The sequence below is a fragment of the Drosophila gunungcola genome, assembly GCF_025200985.1.
Source record: "Drosophila gunungcola strain Sukarami chromosome 3L unlocalized genomic scaffold, Dgunungcola_SK_2 000005F, whole genome shotgun sequence".
Lineage (NCBI taxonomy): Eukaryota > Metazoa > Arthropoda > Insecta > Diptera > Drosophilidae > Drosophila > Drosophila gunungcola.
Genome location: NW_026453180.1, coordinates 5,429,241 through 5,454,624, shown reverse-complemented (window position 1 = coordinate 5,454,624; position 25,384 = coordinate 5,429,241). Strand labels below are relative to the sequence as shown.

Here is a 25,384-nt window from a genome sequence, read left to right as displayed (position 1 = left end):
TCCACTCAAGTTCTTGCTCATTTCACTCAAGTTCTTGAGCACTTCCCTCCATTTCTTGCACACTTTCTGTTAAACTTCTTAACATATGCCTTAATGCACTCAATATTTAACAGTTGGGTAAACGGGTGCTCCATATGACATTAAATTTAAAAGAAAGAGGCCCAATTTTGGTCACATTAATTCCATTCGAAAAAAGCCCGGCTGCGTTGGCCACACTATAGCATTCGAAAAAAAAATACGATTGCGTTGGACGTGCGGACGCCTGAACTTCGCGTAATTTGTTTGTGTAGTGGAATACAAAGAAAGCAGGAGAGGAAAACCCGAATTTTCCATTTTCGCGTTCTTGCCAGTGTCGCGAGGGTGCACAACAAGTCCGTAATCACCTCCAGTGAAGCAGGCCCTGTGTTCCTGTAGATTGTATGTGTATACACACTGCAAGGGCGCGTCCGCGTCTTTTTGTTCCTTTTCCTTCATGTGTTTGTGAGTCTGACGTCGTGTCTGTGTCTCGCCCCTCGGTCAAATAAAAGCGAGCGGAGAGCCCGTGCGCCAGTTAAAGTCGATGTACAGCATATTTATATTTAAGAGGCACCCGAGATCGGAGAGGAATCAAGCAGTATGCTACTAAAATATTGAAACAAGTGTCGTCGAATTGTGATTTCTCGGCGAGGGAATTTTCGCACGCACACTAAGCCAGATTTGCTCGCAACCACATACGCGCACGCACACAAGCGGAGAACCAAACGAGATTTTGCAAGTCGCGTCTGTGAGTAGTGGTGGCTATAGTTGTGTTGGTGCTTGTGCAACTACAAAATTCAATTGTTTATTGCTGGGCATAACTGGGACCCTGTACGCCGTGCGCCGCATCCCGCACCACCAAACAAAAATGCAAAGCAAACCGAGAGTGTGTAGACTCAGCAAGTGAGCAATAATAGGTAGCATTTCCACTTGCCACAGTGTCGGCCGCTGTTTTGTGATTTCCAACGCGCAGAGCAGTGAAAGTGGCAGACCCTACTTATCTTCGCTAATTGTCATCGAGACTTCGATACCCAGTACCCAGTGGATTACATCGGTCTTCCGCCTCGCCGACTGAGAAAATATATTGTGAGTATTTATCCTCAGAACTACAAACGCGCGTGATAAAGCATTTATCACCATTCAAATCTTTCCTTTGTGGCTAGTTTACTGTGCTCCCAGACACGGGTTTGCTTTCGCCCGCCTTGAGCACGCTTCCAATCCGACTTGGTGCGCACAGAAAAATGCGGACGCATTGCCAATAAAGTCGTGCCAGACATGGATGTCTGACATTTAGACGGGGCGTCCGACTGCCCACGGTTTAATTTTGTTCTTGGGGTATATCTCTAGACGCACTTCCGCGCATTTTACATTTTAAGACGAAAGTCTTTTCATCTCTGGCCTTTTTTACCAGTTCATTGACTCTGCAGCGCTCTTTTGAGCTGGTGATGTTTACACAAATCCCATCGATTAGCTCCTAGAGCAGCTAGATTGCGAAACTAAACTGGATTCAATCCAAGGCAGCTGGAGCCTCGAATATACTTGTGTCGTTGAACCCTCCGCAGAATAGCGGGCAAAACAAATGCCAGTAAGTGCCCACGCAGAGACCCAGTGCGAATGCCAAAGTGTAAACAAGCTCCGGAACAAACGTAAACAAAGAGTGTGCCAGACAGTGGAGCCCGTTGTTCTGCTCCTGTACCGCTCCCGTAAACCGCGCTTAACTTCGATTCGGGGCTCTCCGATGTGCGTTCGTTTTCGTTTTGACTCGGCATTGCGAAGGATTTCTCCAGGCACCAAAGATGACTTCTTGCCCAGACTGAAAGGCTTTCCATGGGAGCGGTTTTACGGAGCGCCTGTTGTAACCGGTAACCAGTCCAAGAGGACCGAGAAAAGCAGTCAGCCGGACAGGCAATTGTAATTACTCTTTCAAGTGTCGATAACTGTGACATAAGCTCTGCAACCGCCGCTATCAGTCTACCTGCCGCATGCCCACTGCAGGTTGCGACGGCAGACGCTTGCCAAATTGTTGAGGTAGTTATCCACGACCACAACAAGCATCCAAAACGGGAAATCGTTTCAGAGCAGAAGGCAACCAGTTTGGATAGGTTTCCGATCACAAATCGAGACAAACACTGTGCAGCTTCAGGTTCGTCAGCGCAAAGCCAAGCTGAAAACTAGTTGAGGCTGAAGCAAGGCATTTAATGACGCTATTTTTGTTTCTCTACTTGGTTACGTAGCTCTTTTGCTTATGTAGTGAGCGGAAATTAAAATTGATAAATAATTTATTAACAAACAGAAAATGACTTGCTGTGGAAAAACAGTCTCCGATAAGGCAGTCTTTTTACTATCTGCAGCGCTGTCGGTACATTCTCGTGGCATCAGATACTTATCTCAGCTTATCACTGGTGCAGTTTTTATATTAACATTTTTAACATTCTGCTTTGGTGCAGACAAAGGAAGTTCGCCACACTTGCAAAATCTCAGCTTAGCAGCTAGCTGATCATTGTTTTGGTTCGAAGGTGACGTAATTAATGCAAAATCAAAAGGTTTTGCATTCGAACGAGGTTCGGGTCAACCGGAAGTACTTCCTTGACTTTGTCTTCGGTTTGCTCCTCTTCCCCAAGAGAAACGCGAAACACTCCAAAGGCAGTGTAAAAAGTGAAAGTAATTGTTTTTGTTTGCATATCCTCATTCACAGCAGTCCACGCGACTGTGAGTTTTAAAGTCGAAAGACAATATTAATGTGCATCTGCTGCAACATGCTGTTTGACATGGGCCGCCAGATCTTAAGTAGGATTCTTGGTAGACCTCCCCAGCTAATTACTTGTATAGCCAGTCGCCGGCACTGGGTCAGTCAACCACTGGAAAAGGAAAGAGAAAAATGTGTGCTGAAAAATAAGAAAAAGTTGTTTGGCCAGTCGTAGATTCTGAAAGTTTCAGGTGAACGAACGAAACAACTTCCAGGTGCTCAGAAGCAAGGCGCAATAGCCCCACTCATAACTACTTGCGTTTTCAACGTCGCTGCGAAGGACGTTGGTCATAGATGGGCCGTCGCACTATAGCTCGTCCTTTCTGACCATGCTGACCACGGCGCAGCAATCGGCGACGCCTTTGCCTCCTTTGCCTGCGAGCCACACGGGCTAAGATGCGCTGCGGGACGAGAGAAAGATAAGCCTAATGAATGGTTTGGTTGAATGCCCTTACTTCTGGCTCGAACAACTTCTTCTTGGCATCGCTCATCGCGTTCCATTGGACTACGCCCACCTGGAGTAAGCTGGGCAGATCGTAGCTGCGAAAGACTTTTCGCTTCAAGTAGCGGAGGAAGTTGAGGTAGGGAAGAGGAGCGATCAGAGCGGGATGGTCTACAACTTCGGCGGCCCGGATCACTTTCGGCCCGGAGCGCACCATAGTGCGTGGACCAGCAACTTTTGGATTAACTGAAGGATCGGCTTCTTGACCCAGTCGCACAGTAATATTAAAACTAGAAAGCCCAGTTGCGCTGTCATGATCGATGTGGGGAACGCTGGTTGGTCGAGGGAGTTGAGTGGAAAACTCAAGGTTGCTTGGATTTGACAAAGCGAATTCATATTTCCTGATGCAGTGCCTCGTTAAAATAAGAGGGGACCCACAAACAGAAGTCGACCGAACTAAATTAACCGTCTCATCGGTAGCCCACATTGAAACACAAATGGCTGCGCCCATACATAGACACATTATCTACTCACGACGCCCACAAATTCATCAAGACTTTTATTTTTAAAGTCCGAGGCGCAACTGCTCCCATCTCCGCTGTTTCTGTGTCTCGCCCTCGCCACCACCGACTGAATGGGATCTGCTTTTGAGAACCTCTGATAAGGTACTTTGTGCATCCGTCCGATCAAAGTCCGTGCAGTGTGTGTGCACGCATTCGCCTCATATAAGTTGATATTTAGATGTTCAAACCCGTACAATTGTGGAAGTGTAGTCAGATGTGATAAATTTTAGGCTTAGAACTCTCCATCGTGAGCACTTCTGTTTCCAATTTGGAAGTTAAAGTTTTTTTCACTGACGCAATTAAGCGCAGGTTTTTGGTGCTTACGCACCTCTCCCAGTCAACGAGCAAGCGAATCGCTGGGTTGGAGATTATTTTAATTATATTATTATGGGAAATCACTTTCGCTGGATGCAGAACTTTCGTTGATCGTAAAAGCTTAAAGGGGTTATATCATCATTAATTACTTTCAATTTTCAACTAGTGAAATTTAAAAGAGAAATATCTACGCAAGGGATTGATGTGGAATCGAGTGAAACGATGCAACGGGCGATGTGAGCCCTGCTTTAATCCGCCCCCTAACCCACCCAGTCGTTGTGTAACCAAACTTTCCCCCATTCGAAGATGAGAAACTGCCATTAGGCTTTCCCTCTTGCACTTCTTCCGATTCTCTGCCTGCTGTTTAATGCAACGGAAAATTAATGTTGTGTGACAATGCCGCTCATAATGGATTCGTGTTGTCCCTGAACCCTCGCTGCAGCTGATATTGCTGCTGTCGGAGATTAGTAAGCTGAATTATAAACGATACAAGTTGGGGCTTAAATCTGTCGGTAGCACGGAACTGCCGCTTCGCTTCAGTTTTTTCGAGCGTTCGAGTTCGATCTTCAGCGATCTTTTTCGAGGGCCGTTGATCTGGCTAATAAGGTCCAGCCAAATCCATTTATTTTTGTCATTGTCGAGGGAGTAAAAGCATTTCCTCAAGCTCACCGTGATTTCTTGACTTGACCGGTCCGATTTGATTTCGATTTTTGTTCTACAGCGCCATTGATCGTATTTTATTTTTAAAAAGTTATTCAACTTGTGAGTGTACTGTCTTGCTAGTCCGATTGAGATGACCTTGATAGCAGCGCTAAAAAAAAGCTGGCACGTCGCTAATATCGCTCAGAGGGAGTCGTTTTGAGCAGCAGCAAAAGTATCTGCCTCTTACTGCGTATATATCTGCGTCTTACTGCGATGTATCTCGAAACAATTTGCGGTTTATTAACCGCACAGAAACGGAATGTGAAACTCTAGATTCGCTGTTGCGACCGAGCGTAAGATCCGTAACGGCTGAAGCTACCTCTGCTGCGGTTGGGTTCCCAGTGACGACTACTGCAGTTTCAGAGAAGTGGATCTCTGGAATAAGAAGGGAAAGAGGAAGCTCTCTATTAAAATAAATGCACAAATTCAAACCAGATTTTCTATGAACTTGAAACTTGTCCAACTTGCATACTAAGGCCAAACTGGCGGAACAACTTCAAGGCTTTCTTTCGCCAAAAACAGGGAGGGATTTGGAATGCTGCACCTAGTCCATCGAGCTCCAATTAATAAAAGGCTTCGTGGAGGATTTTGCGCTGTGCCAATTACAGAATTCTGTGCAGAGAACGGAGACAAAACGTGAAGCATGATATTGCAAAAATACCCGCTATAAATTCTTCTTCTCAGCTGAATAATGCTGAGAATGCGAACAACCAATTAAACGATCTGAGACTATGAAGCAAGTGCAGCAATTGAAATTTTACACTTTGCAGATAGTTAAGCGCACAACGGTTAGCACTGAAAGGTCTTTCGTTGCCCCTAAGTTCGTTGACAGCCCTCAGATATGAAGCCCCGTGCTCTTTGCGTTTGTCAACCAAACAAGGTGGAGATTGCAAAGCTGACAAAACGCTGGAGCCAGCACAGCTGCGTGCCGAGGAGCTGATTCGAGGTGCTTGCGCAAGCCACAGCTGCTGGGCTTTGATGTGCTGCAGCCAAAATCGGAGTCGTTGCCGGAATCGCTGGGAAACAGCTGGGGAAACCGAGCACAGTACTGCATATTTTTGTTGATAACCGTGTGTAGTTGAACGGCACGGCTAGGAAACAGTTATCTTCTTTGAGAGCTTTCATCTTGTGGCTCAAGCCACTGATGACGCTGCCACCTGATGCATTACTGTTCAGAGAAATGGGTCGAACTGTCTCTCGGCTCCATTGGCTTGTTTTCCCACAGGAATTTTATGTACTTTTGCTTGTGAAGTGGCCCAAAATAATGTTCTAGTCTAATACCTATTATGGTTTTACGGCGTGCTTACCAATCCGTCGACTTAATTGTCCAGTCACTGCACTGCATTTTCTTTGGTCATCAAAGGGAATCCTATGTAGAATTGAAACTCGAACTATTGCTTCAAATGTTGTCGTTGCCGCTGAATTGTGGAGGTTTGGTGGCAGAAAAACTCGTTTGCCCCATTCTTGTGTAGATATGCGAGCTCTGATTGATTGCCGACCACGGTTGACACACATAGGCGTGGCCAATGGAGAAACATAATTTTGGAATGGGACTTTAATCTATTAACAGAAACTATGACTTGGGCCAAAATTGGGACCTGTGGCTCTAGCTTTGATGATGTTAATGTCGAGCCAAATTAATGTCAAAAGGATATTTTAATGTCTCATAAATATAAAACCTCTAAAATCTATAAAACTTTACGTACATTTAAGCTCTTTTATTGTTTCTCCAAGTTAATTGATTATTAACTTGTAATAAAACTGTTTCTACAGCTTTCAGCTTCAAAAAAGCACATTCCGATACTGTTTTCTTTTGTGACTGACTTACGCTCGAGATAAAACTGCTCGTTAAAGTCCCAACGCTCTCAGACGAGCGTGAACCCAAAGGTGTCAACTGGAATGCTCAGTTAGCATGGATGCCTCTTTATGACAGCTCAGCGGAACGTGGCCGACCGACGAAGGCGGACACAGACCAAAAAAATTGAAGGATTTTGCAGAGGCACCTAAAAAATAAAGCAAGTGTAAAACTAGTTTCCAGTTGAAATGGTATTTTGGTCGGATTCCACTTCACATCCAACAACCTGTGGCGAAGAAAAGATCGCTAAAAAAAAACTAGCAAAAGCACTTTCGAATTTTAACCCCTGAGCCGATATTTTCGTATTTTCAAGGCTGTTAGCATTATAAAACTCTTTCGCCCAGTGTCAAGTGGAGTCCCCTTACACGGTCTCCAAACATTCTTCCCTCCTTAAAAGTCAGCGCAGACTTAAACAGTCATTGGATGCGACTCATATTGGTAAAACTTAAAATTCTTGCTCATAAAATCCATTGATATATTTTTAGTGTCGTTCGCATTCTTGTCTCTGGCTTCTTTGCTATGTTTCTGACGCCAAAGTTATACAACTTTGATTATTACACCACCCAAGCATTATTGTGCCTGCTGGTCCGCCTTGCCCCGAATGGCTATCGTTGAACTAGAAGATCCATCCAAATAGGAGTCTTTGTTGTTTTAAGGAATGACGCACGATTGGAAAAAGAGGCACAAAAATTAGAGCAGGGGCCTACTCCCAAGAGAAATTTAACCAAAACTGTTTTCAAAGATTGCGAACAAAACGGCCAGTCGAACGCTACAGTTAATTTTTGCTTTCTTAATTAATAAATTTTGTTCTTATTTCAATGTGTTGAGCATCTTTGGCTACCGAAAATGGTCAATCAGATAATGATTCCTGAAACCGCCCTATCACCTTAGTCTATGTGTCACAGATAATAAAAGTATATTTCTTCCCATAAGAATCACAGTCAAAGCCAGTCCGAATTGTTGGTTGGTTAGCCTATTGCAGATTGGGGTCAGGTCACAAAATCATGAAATTTTAATGTCTTAATGAAAGCTGAACCTCCGCGGAGAACGATGGCGGGATGAGAAAAGTTTGACGAGGATGGATCCTGAGCGATGGGACCTACAATGATAAGAGAAGTAGGAGGATGGCAGCGGTCTGTACTGTACTGAACTGTTTTAACGTTCCATTTGTCACTTTAATAAAAAGAGAATGTCTCAAGGTTTATTAGTGTCACACTGACTGAATGGGTCAAGGCAGTGCACAACTATTACACCGCTCCGGAGGGAACGGGGAATTTTATTGTGAAAGGCAAACAAAATCGTTCGTGAATTCTTTGCTTTCAACAGCCTACGCATAGATACATAAGTCGAACTACATCAATTTAGTTATTTAGTTATAGTAAATTGCAGTGTTTTTGCCTATGCGCGGACAAGGAATACGCAATACAAGGAATCTTCGATTGATCGAAAATTACTAATTGACACCAATTTCTGTTTATCTTTTCAGAGCGTGCACAGGCAAACATCGCCTGCAGCTACGACAATAACAAAAGCCCCGGTGAGGGCAACACGCTTCGAGCCAGTGAGCGAAGGCGGGCCTCTCTGACTATAGCTGGGAATCGGACAAATGACTCTAAACTAAACACTTCACATGAGAGTCCATAGCCGAGCAATGGAACACGAAAAATATTCCAAGGTTGTGCTACAAAGAACTGCGTATCTAGCCAATTAAGTCGTCTCAATAACCGAAAGAAGCCAAAAGTTAATACCCTTCCTACAGCGCTCCCCGCACCGAAAGCAAAATGAACTCCGTCATATCAGCATTTAAGGGTAAAAAGAGCAGCGCTGCCAACGGCACTGTTTCCGGAGAGACCAAACAGAACCATGGCGGAGGTCTCCTCAGCATATCCAGCGTCGGCGGCAGCGTGGCCAAAAAAAAGCCGGTGGCCCAGAACAGTGGCTACCAGTACCTGCGGCACATACGCGAGATCGAAACCGCCAACAAGCTGCTTTCCCCCGCCGTGGTTGTCGCGGAGGACAGGTCAGACGGCAAGTCCGGTTCTGCGCCGACAGCGGCAGCCGGAGTCGACATGGTGGACCACGTCTGTCTGCCCGCTACGGTACGGCTGACCAGTGCGGAAACCCTGTCCGACTTAAACATGAACGGAAAGACCGTTGGAGCCGTGGGTTCTGCCACAACATTTGGTGACAATGCAAACCTGGAAACGACTGACACCTGGAATAGCCCTCTGCCAGCTACGACAACGGACGACGATGACCTCTCCGAGCATTCGAATGCCGCCTGCACCAGCACCAGTAGCTCCAGCGAACACAGCAACAGCACGGTGGTGCACAGTCCCACTGTGGCGGAAAGCACATCTGCCTCAGCATCGGCATCTGCCTCAGTCAGACATCCCAGTCCCAGCTTGAGTCAGCACAGCCAGTCGTCGCTGGCCATTACCTGTGAGCCGCACTCGACCTCCACAACCACTTTGTCTTCGCTGGGCTCAGACCTGGGCAACGGAAACGGAAATACCATACCCGCTTTTCTAATAGCCGCGAGGCCAGTTACCCTGCCCATTGGCGGGCAAATGCCATCGGCCACGGTGCAGCCGGGAGCTTGCTCCGCGGCCAGTACGCCCAAACACTCACGCTACTCCAAGCCCCGGCTCAGCCTGAGCCGCGTCTTCAACCATTGCTCCATGCCCTCGGTGCACGGAAGGTCAAATCTTAGTGTGACGCAGTCGGGCGAAGGAATGTTAGCTGCCAACCCGGGAACTGTTGCAAATACCCCAAAACGTATTTCGACACACCAAAGAAACTTGAGTTTGGATTTCAGGTAAGTCCAGTTTGTTTCCTCTTATGATGCTCAAGGGGCGAGAAAAAGGGGTTTCGACTCCACTTTATTTTGGGTCTGTGTATCGAATTACTAAGTAGTTTGGGGCTGCAATGCTAAGTCGAAAACCAACGTCGTGTGCGGACACGCAAACTTAAAACGGTGCCTGGCAAATAGTCCGACTCCTGCTGGTCCCACAAAAGGACAAAGGATCGCCACTCCAGGCAATTGAAGCCCCCACAAGGGCGTCAAAATGTTAAACATGTTGGGCAACACTGTCCGGTTTGTGATCCATTTCCTGTTCTGATCCAGTACATTGAACAGCGGTTCCTGAAAAGAACTTTTGCATAATAACACCAGATCGAATGATCCGAATGCGGCACACAATCTGAAATAACACAAGAGAATGTAAATAATCTTGGAAAAATACACTGGCTAAGAATTTTACTTGTGGAATTTCGTTAGAGCCTGCTGAACGCGCTTGACTGGGGGCGCATAGAAGGAGATTTTGTAAAAATAAATCAGCAATGTGTGCCGGGCTCTTTTTGCGTTTTCCATGGTAAATAAACAAGTCAATAGCTATGCACGGTATACATTCATATGTAAGTAACACATGCCCACACACACAATTCAATGGCAAAAAATTGAATATGTAACACTGCAGTTGCAATGGTGCAGATTTGCTTGCTTGCGGAGTTCTTGTCGACCAGGCAAACCCAGAATCAACTAGAGACGGGAGCTGATTCGAAAATATCACAGTGGTCGCCAAAGGCTCAATCAGTCTGTGCCTAGTCTATAAATTCTCTCCCTCTCTTCATAAAGCTAATTCAATGGAAATGTTCTTTAGATCTGTGTGAGAGGCAAGATAATTTTTTGTGGACATTCATCAGAACCTTATCGAATGGTATGCAACTGAAATAAGTGCAACACTCACTTTATTGTCATGTTTTGCAGTAAATAATTCTGCTGTTGAGCATAATGCGGCGCAGTAGGATAATTGGTCATCACGAGACACAAGCCTTGAGATTGCCAAAAAATGTTGCTCTGGCAACACCATCACCCAAAGCCATCTGTTTCCATCGGGAAAAGTTTGGCTTACTGAATCCCGGTTTACCATTGTTGAAAAGCTATTGCTTTTATCTGCCGCCGGGCTGTGTGTATGTACACTGATGACGTGCCACACCCAGTCTTTGTGAAGTGCGTGCGCCGGCAAAACGTTCCAGTACGGATGTTAAGCTTGCCCACCCCATGTCATCTTGGCGTAGGCCTTACCCCTTTCTGCTGCCTGGGGCAACATTCGACGCTCTTCGCTCTCGTGCCGCCGATTGTGCGGTTGCAGCTTTTGCCCGCCAAATTTTAATTTCATTAGCTTTTCACTTCCTTCAGGTCCTCCTGCAATTACTTATTTTTTGCAATGATAAATTTTTGTCCGCCGTCCAAAGCTACCCACGCGGTTCAAAGGAACCAAATAAAAACGTAGGAAAGTATTAGTCGGAAATGCCAAATGTCTAAATGATACCACCGGTCCGTGCGTTGACTGGGCCTCCTGTTAAATTTTTGCGGAAGTCTTAGACAGTGTTTTCTTTTGAATGGATGGCCAAAGATCCAGATGCAATTACATTTGCATGGCAAATATAAACGCTTGGCCGAAGCAGAAACAGAGCTAAAAAACTGTGCTATTGATAACACTTAATGAAAACGAGCAGTGATGAATAAGCAAAAAGCTGGTGCGCAAACATACCGGGCTTGGTCAACAAACTTAACGAGGTACTCGCACACACGATCTGATTATCTACAGGAGCGGGAAGCTTGTAGGAGTCGTCGACCTTTTGGAATTGAGAATAGTTTCGTGAACACTGTCCAGACTGCATTTCTAGTTTGGGCAAACAACTAAGCTCCCAGCGAGTGGCCTTCAACCGCTTTTTTTCGCAGGGTATTTACGTAAATCCCAAAGCGTATGTGCGGACATGTCAATGAGCATAATAAACAGGCAGGGCTCATCAACACCCAAATCGGAGCCAAGCCCCCGCGCAGGCGGAGGGAAAGCGAAAGCTTGGCAAATTAATGCAAATGCGTAAATAATTGACACAACGACAACTAATGTGGCTTGGTGTGTCTGGAATGTGCTTTGCCCACCAGTCGAGTGCACAAGCCTTGTTTGTATCTCGTCGCCGGAGACATTTACAATCACAGGCACAGCCAGGCAATCCGTCATTGATGTGTCCATCGCCAGGGAGCGACGATATCCGACCCGCATGCGAAATGAGATGGCGCGAGCAGAGCACTAGCAAAGAATTTACAAAAAAAAAATCTGATTTTATTAAATGTTACATAATTTTCACGCTTGCATATTTATTGAAAATGAATAAAGAATCACTCAAAAATGTTTGTACCGACAAGTAAAATTGGATTTTTGTTTTTCTTGTGCCAATGTGCGCCAGAGCTTTCGACGACGTCATCGTCTCGACGACTCGAACTCGCCGCGAGCTTTGGCTCAAACCCGCGAGCTCAGCCAGCGACCAGCTGTCAACAAAGGCCCCAAAAGCTGCTCGATTAGTCAGACATTGTGGGCCAAGCACTTGCATAGCTTTTCGCCTCGTAACTACTGTTTCTGGCCCTCTGCCGCCTCTAACTATATATATTTCGCTGAGTTTAGGCGTCTTTATGTTTCACTCGCATTGTTCTCTGTATGTATTTTCCTTTCATGTGAATGTTGATAATTTAATCTGAAGGGAAGCGCTGTCTGAATATATTTTATCGTCCAGCCAAAGCGCTCAGAGCGATATGATAACTGCGACGTAGCCAAGGAGTGAGTTTAAAGTATGTGTACCCGAGTGCTTTAGCATTTCCAAACGTAGTGTTTGAACCGCAACAGATGCATTGATTTTTGACATTCTAATCTGAGTTCCTCCTTTTGTTCTTCTTACAGATCCATGGGCATACTGCTGCCCCCAGTATCACAGGTGACCAATACTCGCATCAATCACACGCAGCACCACCGCAATCGCAGCCTCGACAGTGCCCTGCAACGCATTCCGGAGGTGAGTAGTTTTACCAATGCCTAATTAAGCCAATTGTCACTTCCCCAGTCCCCAAGCCCTCACCTGCACTGCCGCAACCTTGTTGGCCGGGGATGCACATACGCAAATTCAATACCCACACCCGTAACGAAAGCAGTAAAACCTGGAAAGTTTCTAAGTCTCTATCTAGCCGTGTGGCTGTGTGTGACGCGATGTTTATTTTTGTTTTTATCGCTGCGTGGCTTTGTTATTCATTTTTGCACTTACTCTAGCCCTAAATCAGTATGTACTTTTCGGTTATCGCTTCTACCTGCTCTAAACTATAAGAAAATACTGAAGCCATTATCCTTAGCTCCGACAAAAGCTACCCATAACCTGATCTTCAAAAATCACTTTTCGCCCGTTCAGGTTGAAGTGTCTTCACCAAATGCCGAAAACGAGAACACATTCTGCTCCCCGTCCATTCTCAGTGCGAATATGTGCTCAAAGATTGCCACGACCGCGGCGAGTGTAACGGCAGCTCTGTCCCCGCCCCCCACGCCGGCCTTGATGTCCGTGGCCGCTTCGACGGCAACCCCGCCCCCGACTTTGGGCGCCAGGGGAAACACGCAGCATACAGTGCCGAAGCTTCAGCAGTCGATTTGTTTGACAGCAGCTTGTAGGTCCAGTGCCGTCGGTAAGATGCTCATAGTTTGTCTGACGATTCTCTCTTACTTATGGTTACGTTTTACAATGCAGGGGAGTCCTGTCCAACACTGCGGGTACGGCGCAAGTCCAGCGAGTTGGTTGCGACCAATGGACAGGAAATGATCGAGACTATTGTCAGCAGCACCGGGAACGCCGGTGGCAGCAGCAACAACAGCTGCAGCAGCGCCGGCAGCAGCAAAAAGCGGGAAGATCTCACTAGTCTGGGGTCGGATGACTCCGGTAAGTGCGAGCAAGCTGTTCAAGTCGATCAGTCGAGCCTTTTGCTTTCCTGTAGAATTATGTGAGAAACCCCTCATTCATACACTAATCCTCCATGCAGGCATCATCTGTGGCTCAGAGTCGGACCAAATATCCCTGAATCGCATATGCCATTCACATGAATCGCTCGATTCGGGTGAGATGGATGCGGACGGCGTTGCGGATGCCGATGCAGAGGAGTGCGTTGACCTCATGGAGGCGACGTCCATCGACGAGGAGTATATTATAATGCAACCAGACCATCTCTGCTTCTATCCCCCACACGCCGCTACAAACGAACTGGATTGCCGCACCCTGCGTCCTTCTCGCAAACAGAAGCGGCAGCAGCAGCGAGCCCTGGAGCAGGGCAATCTACTGGCCCAGGCTCCGCACAACGATGGCCAAACTGTGGATGCTGACGTCGATGCCCGAACAAGGTACCGCGTTATGAACATGTCCCAGGCAGCCATCAATGTTGAACTTGGCGCAGCTCCCAATGAAATTGAACCAGTGGTGTACGACAAAAAGTCTTTCCACGATCACCTAGAGGATGCGGATTTACCGAATCCAGCCGAGGCATCATCGCCACCATCCCTGCCCACCCCAAGTGCTGCGGCAACGACGCCAGCAACGCCATTGGCAACCAACACGCCAACTGCCACGCCCACACCAACGGAGAGCACCAAGAACGACCAGGTTCTGTTCAAGAACTTCTTCGGGGCCACCAAGAACGCTATCTTCCGCACAGCCCAAAGCATTATTGAAAACCACGAGAAAAAGAACGCTGCCAAGCAGAAGGAGCAGCCTGATAACTCTAATGCGGTGCCTTTAGTAAGTTCGCCAAGCGGTGGTAGTACATCGCCACAGGACCAGGTCAAGTCACCTACTGACATTTCCAAAAAGAAGGAATTTTTCAGTCTGCTTACGTCGAATTCCAGCAAAAAGGCCGCGGCTGCTGCGGCAGCGGCTGCAGCGAACTCAGCTGCCAACACTCCTATCGTCTCGCCCACGGAAGGTCAAGCTCCAGCAGCAGACCATAATATTCAACAACTGTACGACACAACTGTCGATTCAAGGGTGAAGGAGCGTACGCTCAACCTGCGCCTTCCCGGTGCAGATAGTGAAGCCGGCGAAAGAGCACTGGAAAAGTCTTCATCATTTAACTCGCTACACAAACTAAAACTCCCTGTTCCCGGTGTCGTTAAGTACTTCATCAGTGAACGAGCACCGGTGTCGGATTTGCTGCAAAAGCCGGAAAAAGGTCAAAGTGGCCTGTTGCGTTTCTTCGAGTCGCCAGTCTTTAACATACATTTCGCTGTGCATTACCTCTTTTACTCGAAAGAACCGGGAGTGCTTAGCTTTATCGGCAATAAGATCTTCAGCTTTCCCGACCAGGAGGTCGATCTATACATACCACAACTGATTGTCATGTACATCCAGATGGATGAACTAGCCGAGGTTCTGGATCCGTATCTGACCATTCGCTGTCGCAAGTCCGTGGACTTCTCGCTCAAATGTCTGTGGCTACTGGAGGCCTACAACTACCAGGTGGACTCCCTAGGAAACTCACACAACAGCTCCCGGAAATCTAAGCTGGCGCTCATGAAGGAAATATTCTCAAAAAAGGAGCAGAAGCAGGCTCAGAACGAAGCCAAGTCTGCTGGCACGGCAGGCGTCGGGGAGCCGAGGTCGATAGTGGCCTTTGCCAAGAAGACACACCACCGCTCACAATCCGATGCCACAGTGCTGCTAGCCGACTCCCGCTCACCTCACACATTAAGCATATCTCACCGTATGTATCAGCAACCGCCCTACACTACGCAAACGCTTCCCACAACTCCCGCCAAACTATGTCTCGGTGACTTATCCTCGGGACACGCCTTCGACAACGGATGCACTTGCTTCGAGACGGTGCGAGGACAAGTGAACGGACTGCTCGGACAGAGGACGCTTTGCAGCTGTGGAGCTCCAAAGACCGCGCCCCAAAAGGAGTTCATGAAGGCACTGATGAACGTGGGTAAAAAACTCACTTCATTGCCTTCTAAAGCGGAGAAGACCTCGGCGCTGCGGATGTTCCTCAACTTAATCAACAAGAACCTGCCCGCCCGAGTTTGGCTGCCGCTCTACTCGGACATTCCGCACCACGTCGTTCGAATTACGGAGGAAAAGACCGCTGTACTCAACTCAAAGGACAAGACCCCTTACATCATCTATGTGGAAGTGGTCGAAATTCCTGACATCTACACATCTCCCTTGATACCCAAGATGATGCCCTCGCTGCGGCATACAAAGAGTGAAGAGCACCTGGAAGGGTCCTGCCTAAATTCGCACCAACACCTGAGCTGTAGCCGTACTTCCAGCTGCAGCAGTAGTCAGCAGGGCTCGAGCTGCCGGCGAAAGAAGGGCCCAGATGTGGATGGCAGTTGTGGCGACTCTGGCTCTGGTCCACACACATGCTACGGCAACGTGATTTCCCTGGGCGGTCTTCAGCTCCAAGAAGATGACGTGTGGTCGAAGGAGGACGATGAGATTACGGCGCAGTACCTTAACATGCGAAAAGTGAGCGAGCGAGACACCATTTCACAGATGTCGCTGGACTCTTGCGATTCACGGGACCAAAGTAAGTGGGCATTTAAAAATAATGCTGTGATCCATTATAACCTTACGGTGTACTCTATTTTTGACAGGCCCACCAATCGTCTTCAACATTGGAGACGTGCGCTTGCGTCACTGCAGCAACTTAAGCTGCGAGAACACAAAATCATTCAGCAACGACCCAGAAGATCCGTCGGCAGCGGCCCTAAAGGTTTGTACTTTAAATTTTAGTATTGAACTCTTTCATATAAATTTCGAATCTTTAAGGAACCATGGCACGAAAAGGAAAAGCTTATTCGCGAATCTTCGCCGTATGGCCATCTATCGAACTGGCGGCTGCTTTCTGCCATTGTTAAGTGCGGCGATGATTTACGACAGGAACTTATGGCTACCCAACTGTTACAGGTATGAATTTTTCAATAAAGCAAAATAGATGCATTACTCTAAATTCAAGTAAAATTTTCCAGATGTTTAAAATTATCTGGCAAGAGGAAGAAGTAGATCTGTGGGTGCGCCCGTACAAAATCGTCTGCCTTTCAAATGACAGTGGTCTTATTGAGCCCATCCTCAACACTGTCTCCCTGCACCAGATCAAAAAGAACTCCAACAAATCATTGAGAGATTATTTTATCGACGAGTACGGTGCACCCAACTCAGAGAGTTTCCGCCGAGCGCAAAAGAATTTCGTTCAAAGCTGTGCAGCCTACTGTCTAATTTCGTATTTGCTGCAAGTCAAGGACAGGTACGAATTAAATTTCTATATCGTTAACACTTTGTTTACTGACGTTTTTTTAAGGCATAATGGCAATATACTCTTCCATTCGGATGGGCACATTATACACATTGACTTCGGATTCATTCTGAGTATATCTCCCAAAAACTTGGGTATGTATCCCTTTGAACTCCGGAAAGCGCATAACTTAATAGTAATTTGGCTGTTACAGGATTTGAACAATCTCCATTTAAGCTTACTCCGGAATTTGTGGAAGTCATGGGAGGCACCAGCTCGGAGCATTGGCGTGAATTTAATAGGCTCTTGCTGGTGGGGATGATGACCGCCCGAAAGCATATGGATCGAATTATTAACTTTGTGGAAATCATGCGCAGCAGTAAGTTCCGAAACAAAATGGCGAAAAAGTGTTCCCGATTACATGTATTCTTTTATCGCAGATGCACATTTGCCGTGCTTTAAAAATGGATGCTCCGGAACTGTACAGAATCTCCGCAAACGCTTTCATATGAATTTAACCGAGCAAGAAATGGAACGAAAAGTTGAGCAGCTTGTACAGGACTCGTTAAAAAGTCTGTCAACCAAACTGTACGATGGTTATCAGTACTACACGAATGGCATATTGTGAGAACGGTTTTTTATGAGGATCTAAGTGCGTTATAACAATTAGCAGATAGAAAATGCCAAGCTGGTAACCAAAACTATGGACTGACTTTTTTGTAAAGGAACTATTGTATATTATATAATATGTTAGTATCAGCGACAAAAAAAAACAAAAAGAATGAAATTGTACCAAACCTAAATTTGTTATCGTAGCTTAAATCATTCGTTGTATGCGTTTGCATTGTTGAATTAGCATAATGTGTATGTTGTCTAGCTTTTAAGGAAAAGAGTAAATGTTTTGAATGTAGTATGAGTTTGTCTGAATGAGAACGCTAGTGTGGCTATTCCATTTTGAAGTTAATTATTTAGTACTTGTACATACATTTAAACAAATTTTCAATAACCAGGCTTACAATACGAGATCTTGTTTGATTTCTACGCTTTTCTGTTCATCCTAATCTAAATTTTATACTTTGGCCTTTTTGCAATTCAAAGGTATGCATGTTAAATCATCTAATTCCAATTCTTAGTGATAAGTGTAAAGTTAAACACTAATGCCACTTTGCTGCAGCTTACAGTTTTAATACAGCAATATAATATGTAAGAAAATCCATTTAATTAATCTATATAATTTTAATAAGAATATGCCACGAGTACATACAGAAATAAATAAAAACTTTATACCGCGGTCAACTTTGTATGTTAGTTGCCATTTAAACAATAATTAAATCCTAATGATTTGCGAACTTAATATACTAAGCTATTGCGGCAAATAACGAAAATCAAAGCATACGAAAAAGTAATAAAACAAATAGCTAGGCACTGAAAGTGAACAATTTCAAGTTTGTAAAATAAAGTGAGCAGCACTATTAAAAAAGTTAAGATGCACGCAAACATTAGCTACGTTTATTAAAAAATGTAAATGAATATTTATACAATTTATTAAATAATGCGACTAAAATAAATAAGCATATGGGTATACGCAAAATATAAGAAAACTAAATAGATTCAGAATATTACGGCCAATCTACGACCCATAACCAAAACAAATTCCGTTTCGGACTCATAGACTATACTTTCGATCACACTCACATTTTTGTTTCATTTTAGGGTGGAATAAGAAAATAAGGATGAGGTCCTCCTCTTTAGGTTCTCAGCAGTTCAATACAGTCAGACTTTGGCTTGTGGGTTATATATTACCCAATATATCCTGCAAAAACACTTTAAAAACTAAAAAGAACGAGTTGAGAACCTAAGCTAATTAACCCTACTAGTTTTTTTCCGAAAATTTTTACTCTGAAAACCGATTATGTTTTGCTATTTTTAGCTGAAAAATAGTCTTAGCTTTGAATGCTAATCGACAGGAAATCCTATTACGAGTTCTACGAGGTATGGCAATCCAGGTTAAGACAACGTTACCCTAGTCTTTTGGCTAAAGCAAAGTGTTCATTTTGTGAATGCCATGCTCGGCTGTTTAAATAGATTTCTGGATTCAGACACCAGGCAAACGTAATCCGTAACAAGCATTGCTTTTCAAGTTGGCGCATAATAGAAATGGGTAAACTGACTGTTTTGTTGTTCGTGTCACGAATTTGGCACGTCAAGCACGAAAAATCACGAAAGCCACTTGTATTTGTTGTTGGAGGACTGAAATAAATTTGCACGCGCTCATCCCTCGCAAACCGAACAAATTTCTCGTTGGACACATGCTGGAGGTATCTGTTTGCCTGGTGGTTTAAGTCGAAAATCTCACAAATTCGTTGACAAAACGCATCGCCGCAAAACTCTTTAGCATTGAAATTGAAAGATATCTGGATTTCAGACACCAGGCCAACATATCCCGTAGCAGGTAGTAATTTTGGACTGCATCAAAAACAGTTGTTTTATTCAAAATGGCCTCCGTAAGAATGATGCCCCTCACTCATTGACCAATAAGACGCCAGCTTACTGGAAAACAACCGTTGGATCTAAGCCCAGCACAACATAGAGATGGGAAACCACATTGTTTCTTTGTGTGTGTCACGAGTCGAACACGGCACTCACGACAAAACAGGAAAGCCAATTACGTTTGTTGTTGGAACAGTAAAATAAATTTGCACGAGCCCATCCCTAGCAGAAACGGAAAAATTGGTCGGCGGACACCTGCTGGGGGTTTCTGTTCGCCTGGTGGTTGAATTCGCAAGTCTTTCTATTTCCCTGACAAAATCATCGCCGCAACGAGTGAGAACGTCAAATTGAAAGATATCTGGATATCAGACACCAGGCCAACATAATCCGTAGCAAGTAGCAGGTAGTAATTTTGGACTGCATCAAAAACAGTTGTTTTATTCAAAATTCCCGCCATAAGAACTGGAAAACAACCGTTGGATTTGAGCCCAGCACAACACAGAGATGGGAAATCACTTTGTTTATTTGTGCGTGTCACGAAATTGGCACGATAGGCGCGATAAAATTAAAATTAAGTCCTTTGAATTTGCATGCGGCATGCCGAGAATGAGAAGACATGCTACCATCTCTTAAGAAACGTTGATTAAATTAATCACCTAAACGTCAGACACTGTTACTGCAACGCCTTTAGTTCATTCAATAAATGATCTCTTTACACTCCAAATGTTTTTTTGAAACAAGTGGCTGCATGTACATATGTATGCCGGCCGGATTTCTCGTAGCAATTCACGTATTCAGTTTTTTGGAGCTCGACGGCAAACACTTTCGTGTTCTAGCTTATTACGACCAATTTTAGAAAAACTATATTTGCATTGTATGGTTCCCAGTGGCAGGCTGAAAATATGCGATTGTCTGAATCCTCGAAAGATATTGTTTTTAATTAATTCCAGTCGCTCAATTTCTCAACTACCTCCCCCTTCCTCAAGTTGGTCACTTGCAGTCCATGAAATATGTACATATGTAGTTATATTTTCCAGTTCATTGTGTTCATCATGGAAGACGTTGCTTATGCTTGACATTGGAAGATCACTGATTTCGTTAGTTAAAACCATGGAACTGTCAACGAAAGTTGAAAATATTGTGCTTTCGACGAAAATTTAAACTATTGCTTCCTCACCAAAAGAGTTTTCAAAAGAATTATTATTGATAATATACACTATAATTTAAATCCGCAATTCGGCACTCCAAGATAATAATGGCACCATACCGGCTTTGTTAGCTTTGAAACTACTTTTAAGTTTTGTGGCTTTTATTTATACTCTCTTCTCTTACAAAACAAATTTAATAAAAAACAAGAAGGAAAGCAAACTTCGGCAAGCCGAAGTTCATATACCCTTGCAGCTATTGCATTAATTAAATACTTTTGAAAACATTTAAATTATGATTTACTTGAGTATGTGCTAAAAAAAAACATTGAAACTATGATTATTTGCAGCTCAATTATTAGATAGTTATTTTATATATTTTTATTATTTCTATGGGAGCTATATGCTATAGACGTCCGATTTTGATAAAATTTATACCATAATTCTGAAATAATTAAACATTGCTATATGTCGAAGAACTAAACAAAAAATTAAAAAACCGAAAAGTTATAATTTTTTTCATTTATTTTTCCGATTGTTCCTATGGGAGCTATATGCTATAGTCGTCCGATTTTGATGAAATTGAAACCGTAATTCTGAAATATTAAACCATTACTATATCTCGAAGAACTAAACAAAAAATTAAAAAACAGCAAAGTTATAATTTTTTTTCATTTATTTTTCCGATTGTTCCTATGGGAGCTATATGCTATAGTCGTCCGATTTTGATGAAATTTAAAACGTAAATCGGAAATATTTTACCATTACTATATGTCGAAGAACTAAACAAAAAATTAAAAAACAGCAAAGTTATAATTTTTTTTCATTTATTTTTCCGATTGTTCCTATGGGAGCTATATGCTATAGTCGTCCGATCCGGCTCGTTCCGACTTATATACTACCTGCAATAGAAAGACAACTTTTGGGAAAGTTTCATGCAGATAGCTTTAAAACTGAGAGACTAGTTTGCATATAAACGGACGGACAGACGGACATGGCTAGATCGACTCTCCTAGTGATGCTGATCAAGAATATATATACTTTATAGGGTCGGAAACGTCTCCTTCACTGCGTTGCAAACTTCTGACTGAAATTATAATACCCTCTGCAAGGGTATAAAAACATTTTTTTTTTGGTGAAATAAAAAATAGTCGTCACAGCATGTGATATCAGAAGTTTTTGGATTTGAAGGTACGATCATCACGTTAATTATACCTCGTCAGGAGGTGTTTTTGTTTGATATATTATATGAGTATGCTTAAGAAAATGGAATTTATATTTTGTATTATTGTTTTGTATTTTTAATTGTAAGAATACAATACAATTGTACAATACATAACAATTTTTAGATTAAGGGTAGTTTGTTGATATATAGAAATATATAGACTATTAAACAAAATATTTGATTTGGTTTTATTACTTTAACTCAGAGACTAGTATGTTTAAAAACGGACCGACGGACGGACAGACCGGTTCTTAATTTTCTAAGAATCTGCGCTCAAATTTTGGCCTGTTGTTTTGAGTAGATTTTCTGGGCGATTTGGTGAAATTAAAATTTTCAAAAATCGGTTTTGCAGTATAGTGACCCAGAGCCAAAAACAAAAATGGCTTTGTAAAAAAATTACCTAATAAAAATACTAGGCGAACATAATCCGTAGCAGATATCAGCTGGAAATTTTGCCCGGCATCAATGGTTTTCTGCTACCACTTTTTGGAAAAACCTCTAGTTTGGCCTACCATTCCGCTTGTAAACTTACCTCGTTACGAGATGTTTTCGTTTGTTTAAAGTAACTAAAAATCGTGTATTTCTGTGTAACTAAGGTCATGTTGCCATGGTAAAATATTAATAGTAAAGTTAAAGTTTTATAATACAGATATTTTCACAAGAAATTTAAAAGGTGTCATGGAACCGGCTAAAGTAATTGGAAAACTGTTAGATTTCCTTACGTAAAATTAATTTTCTGAATATTAACCTTTGCGCAAATTTATTTCAGAAAGGAACAAGTGCGCATGGAGCACAAGTCGCGCCGTAGTTTTTCAAAAGTGTGGACCCAAGTTTCAGACAAACAAATTAACAAATTTTACCACCAAAATGAGATTGATTCTCAACTAACGGACCGGCTAAAACTCCAAGGTAAACTTTATTTAAACTTAAATTTTCAATTTAAAGTTCTAACCAGAAGTTTCCATAGAGTTATGCCCAATCCTGCACAACAAGCAGGGCGAATCAAGTTTCGTGTCTCCAGAGATGTACAAAAACTTAGTTGCTGTCTGTCGCTGTGGTCGGTCTCGGCGAAGCCTACATATGGGCAAATGCCTACAAAGAACATTGAGTCCAGATTTCGAGCGATCCATGAATCCGAAAAGCCCACAAGACTCGCTTTCGCAAGGTGCTGTTGCAATTAATAATGTCCCCGAACCAATAAGTGTTCCTCGCACTTCAAACTGTAAGTAAAAGAACCGGATTGCAAGTTAGTGTATATATTTAAACACAATACAAAATGAAAACAAATTTCAGCTAGCATCGGCTTTGTAGGAATCTCTAAAACTACCAAAAATTGGAGCGTTCTATGCAATATGTCTCACCTACATATTCAATGCCGGGGCCTCGGGTAACAACAGTTCCCTACAACAATATTATTATTGGCTAAGATATGCATGTATTTTACACTTGCTTGTCGGAACTTACCAAACTAGATGTTTGATGAGTCAAATCAGGGATTTCTGGTGGTTCCACAATAGCTTATTATAGATTTAAACTGAAAATAATAAACTAAAAACTGATTGCTGTTATTTTATAGAACTGGATTTTCCAGAGATAGACGCCTTCAAAAACCTGTATTCAGTGGCGCAAGCATTTTAACGAATAAGAAATACATTTAAGATTTAATAAAACAAGTAAATATGCTTAACTTTCAGTATTTGAAGCACCAAATTAACTAAATTAAACTAATTAACAAATTTACCCCTTGACAAAATTCTTAGCACGCCTCTGCCTCTATCATGCTGACGTTTTTTAATGTACAGGTGTATTTCGCTTCAGTTTCACTCAGGCAGCGATTTAAGTTAAAAGCTTGCGGATTCGATTAACGATGTGCAGCAACTGGCAATCAGTTTTGATTTTGTCTTGCTTAAGTCAGTTGGGGGCAACCCAGGACCCTCTAATTTTTCAAAAATTAGGAAAACCATTGGCTAGCGCTGAGACAACGACACCAGGGCCGTTCTCCTTCACAACCTCTAACTTGGTACTGGTCAACAATGTTAAAATACCCGGAGCAATCACTCCATTCGTACCAGTTCCGCCTCCGACACAGGAATTTCTGAACTGCTTTGGTAGCTGCCCCACTACTTCGCAGTATAATCCCATTTGCGGGAGTAATATGCAGCTCTATCTAAACGAGCAGAAATTTAACTGCGCTCGTTTTTGTGGTGCTGGTGAGTTTAATAGTTCGTCATCTACTTCCGGATCCACGTCTAACCTACCACTTTTTAGACATACAAATAGTTCGACGAGGCAGTTGCGAGGGTCTTTTTGCGATGACTCGCGGCTGAGGTACATATGTAGGTTCAGCCAACATCGGATACTGCTTCTAAAGTAATCTTTATTTATGTATATAGATAGACATAACATATATACTTGCCAGAGATGATTTCGTCAAACCAGCATTTTAATTTGGTGTTCCCAGTTCATGGAAATTGATAAGAGCAAAGAGAGATGACGAACTGTAAATAGACGTTATATTAATATTATTACTAACACAAACATACATATACAATAATATATACTTCTGAAAAACAATCTTGATAACCTGGGCATTGTTGGCACTTGTGCACAATGTCTAAGTGGGTTTCCAAACACAGTTCCGGTGTGAATTTTGATGAGAATGTACGCGAAGATGTTTTCGTCGTTTCACTTGGTCATAATCTTGGGTAGAAAATATATATAAGTTTTTAATTGAAACTTTACTAACAAACCATTCGGCCTCCATTCAGCTATGCTTTTTGGACATCTGCAATTCCGGGTTTTGGTAGTAGCACGAGTTTCCGGTCCAGTTCAACGTCGTGCCAACGCTACAATTTTTACGCCTGCCCGCACCCATAATGGAGCATACAATAACTTGGCCTTTGGTCCCGAAATCAAAACATATACCCGTACCATGGTAGCGCCTAATTGGATTGTGCCAACGAATAACCAATCTGCTTTCAAAACTCCAGGATTTTCATCATCCCCCCAGAATCGAACTTGGTTCCCCACCAATCACGGCTTTTACGGCGCGACATCAGGTAGTGCTTCAAACGGCTGGATAGCCAGTAATAATTCGCAGCCAGAAGCTTTTCCATCGGGCTGGTTCCAACCAAACGTTCGCCAAGGTCAGATCGACACCCCAGCACTTCTCTCCGGAAGGAGCAATGGAACTTTTTATCCAGCATATAATCAAACATCCAATAGTGTACCTCAAGGCGGCCGCACAGTCCATGGAAATTCTTACTCCAGTCCTTATGGAAACCTTTCTGTTTAAACATGATATTCCTCTTCAAGGAACCCAGTAAAATCAATTTACATTTTCATTTTTTCAAACTACAATTTATTGTGCATTCGATTCGGAGCACGTCCAACATCGTCGTTAATATTGGGGTTGCTTTCCGGTATTCCAGAAGTGTTAATATATGTGTACAAATGATGAATTGTCCAGAGATGGGCTGAGTCAGGGGTGCGGATATTGGGACGATGATCACGGCATAAAATAAGTATATCAGCTTTGAACTATCAATAAATGGACTGGTACGACGCCATGACAGACTCCGTGATTATATCTCTGGAATTAGACCGAAGATCTTGAACCGAAGAGGATCCCTCGCCGCCGTCGAAGCTCCCACGCCGCAGTCCTCGAGCCCAGCGCCGCAGTCAGGTTCTCCCACGACGCAGTCAAAACTTAGCAAAATCCCACGCCGCCGTCAACAAACACTGGACCCCACGCCGCCGAATTGATTTTGCTTATCCCACG

The 25,384-nt window shown here is 43.6% G+C and overlaps 5 protein-coding genes across 11 annotated transcripts; 4 read left to right on the top strand and 1 right to left on the bottom strand.

Annotated features, from left to right (window-relative positions):
- Positions 1-286: 286 nt before the first annotated feature.
- On the top strand, positions 287-18,372 carry LOC128259515 (phosphatidylinositol 4-kinase beta). 3 transcript variants are annotated; one of them, XM_052991919.1, is made up of 12 exons: positions 287-1,101; positions 8,125-9,456; positions 12,383-12,494; positions 12,882-13,149; positions 13,212-13,400; positions 13,501-16,038; positions 16,106-16,224; positions 16,281-16,418; positions 16,481-16,755; positions 16,810-16,898; positions 16,958-17,122; positions 17,184-18,372. In XM_052991919.1, exons 2-12 carry the CDS (start codon positions 8,420-8,422, stop codon positions 17,369-17,371), a joined length of 5,118 nt encoding a protein of 1,705 aa, XP_052847879.1. In that variant the 5' UTR covers positions 287-1,101; positions 8,125-8,419; the 3' UTR covers positions 17,372-18,372. The 3 variants fall into 3 exon arrangements, with proteins under 3 accessions (XP_052847879.1, XP_052847881.1, XP_052847880.1); XM_052991921.1 differs by lacking the exons at positions 287-1,101; positions 8,125-9,456 and adding an exon at positions 12,009-12,262; XM_052991920.1 differs by lacking the exons at positions 287-1,101; positions 8,125-9,456 and adding an exon at positions 12,009-12,273.
- Positions 1,109-5,130, bottom strand: LOC128259528 (uncharacterized). 2 transcript variants are annotated; one of them, XM_052991949.1, is made up of 3 exons: positions 3,217-5,130; positions 3,017-3,162; positions 1,109-2,873 (listed from the first exon to the last, which is right to left on the bottom strand). In XM_052991949.1, exons 1-2 carry the CDS (start codon positions 3,724-3,726, stop codon positions 3,025-3,027), a joined length of 648 nt encoding a protein of 215 aa, XP_052847909.1. In that variant the 5' UTR covers positions 3,727-5,130; the 3' UTR covers positions 1,109-2,873; positions 3,017-3,024. The 2 variants fall into 2 exon arrangements, with proteins under 2 accessions (XP_052847909.1, XP_052847908.1); XM_052991948.1 differs by having other exon boundaries at positions 1,109-3,162; positions 3,217-5,128.
- A 3,909-nt stretch (positions 18,373-22,281) lies between the features above and the next one.
- Positions 22,282-23,151, top strand: LOC128259318 (uncharacterized). The gene is given in 5 exon segments (XM_052991625.1): positions 22,282-22,310; positions 22,373-22,512; positions 22,571-22,825; positions 22,897-22,920; positions 22,923-23,151. Coding segments are annotated over 5 exon segments (555 nt in total). The 3' UTR covers positions 23,030-23,151.
- Positions 23,152-23,167: 16 nt separating this feature from the next.
- LOC128259535 (uncharacterized) lies at positions 23,168-24,138 on the top strand. 4 transcript variants are annotated; one of them, XM_052991964.1, is made up of 3 exons: positions 23,168-23,813; positions 23,872-23,931; positions 24,001-24,138. In XM_052991964.1, the coding sequence occupies exons 1-2, from the start codon at positions 23,471-23,473 to the stop codon at positions 23,928-23,930; spliced, it is 402 nt and encodes a 133-aa protein (XP_052847924.1). In that variant the 5' UTR covers positions 23,168-23,470; the 3' UTR covers position 23,931; positions 24,001-24,138. The 4 variants fall into 4 exon arrangements, with proteins under 4 accessions (XP_052847924.1, XP_052847922.1, XP_052847923.1 ...); XM_052991962.1 differs by having other exon boundaries at positions 23,997-24,138; XM_052991963.1 differs by having other exon boundaries at positions 23,872-23,939.
- Positions 24,139-24,164: 26 nt separating this feature from the next.
- LOC128259529 (uncharacterized) lies at positions 24,165-24,963 on the top strand. The gene is made up of 2 exons (XM_052991950.1): positions 24,165-24,308; positions 24,372-24,963. The coding sequence occupies exons 1-2, from the start codon at positions 24,257-24,259 to the stop codon at positions 24,896-24,898; spliced, it is 579 nt and encodes a 192-aa protein (XP_052847910.1). The 5' UTR covers positions 24,165-24,256; the 3' UTR covers positions 24,899-24,963.
- The last annotated feature ends 421 nt before the right edge of the window (positions 24,964-25,384 follow it).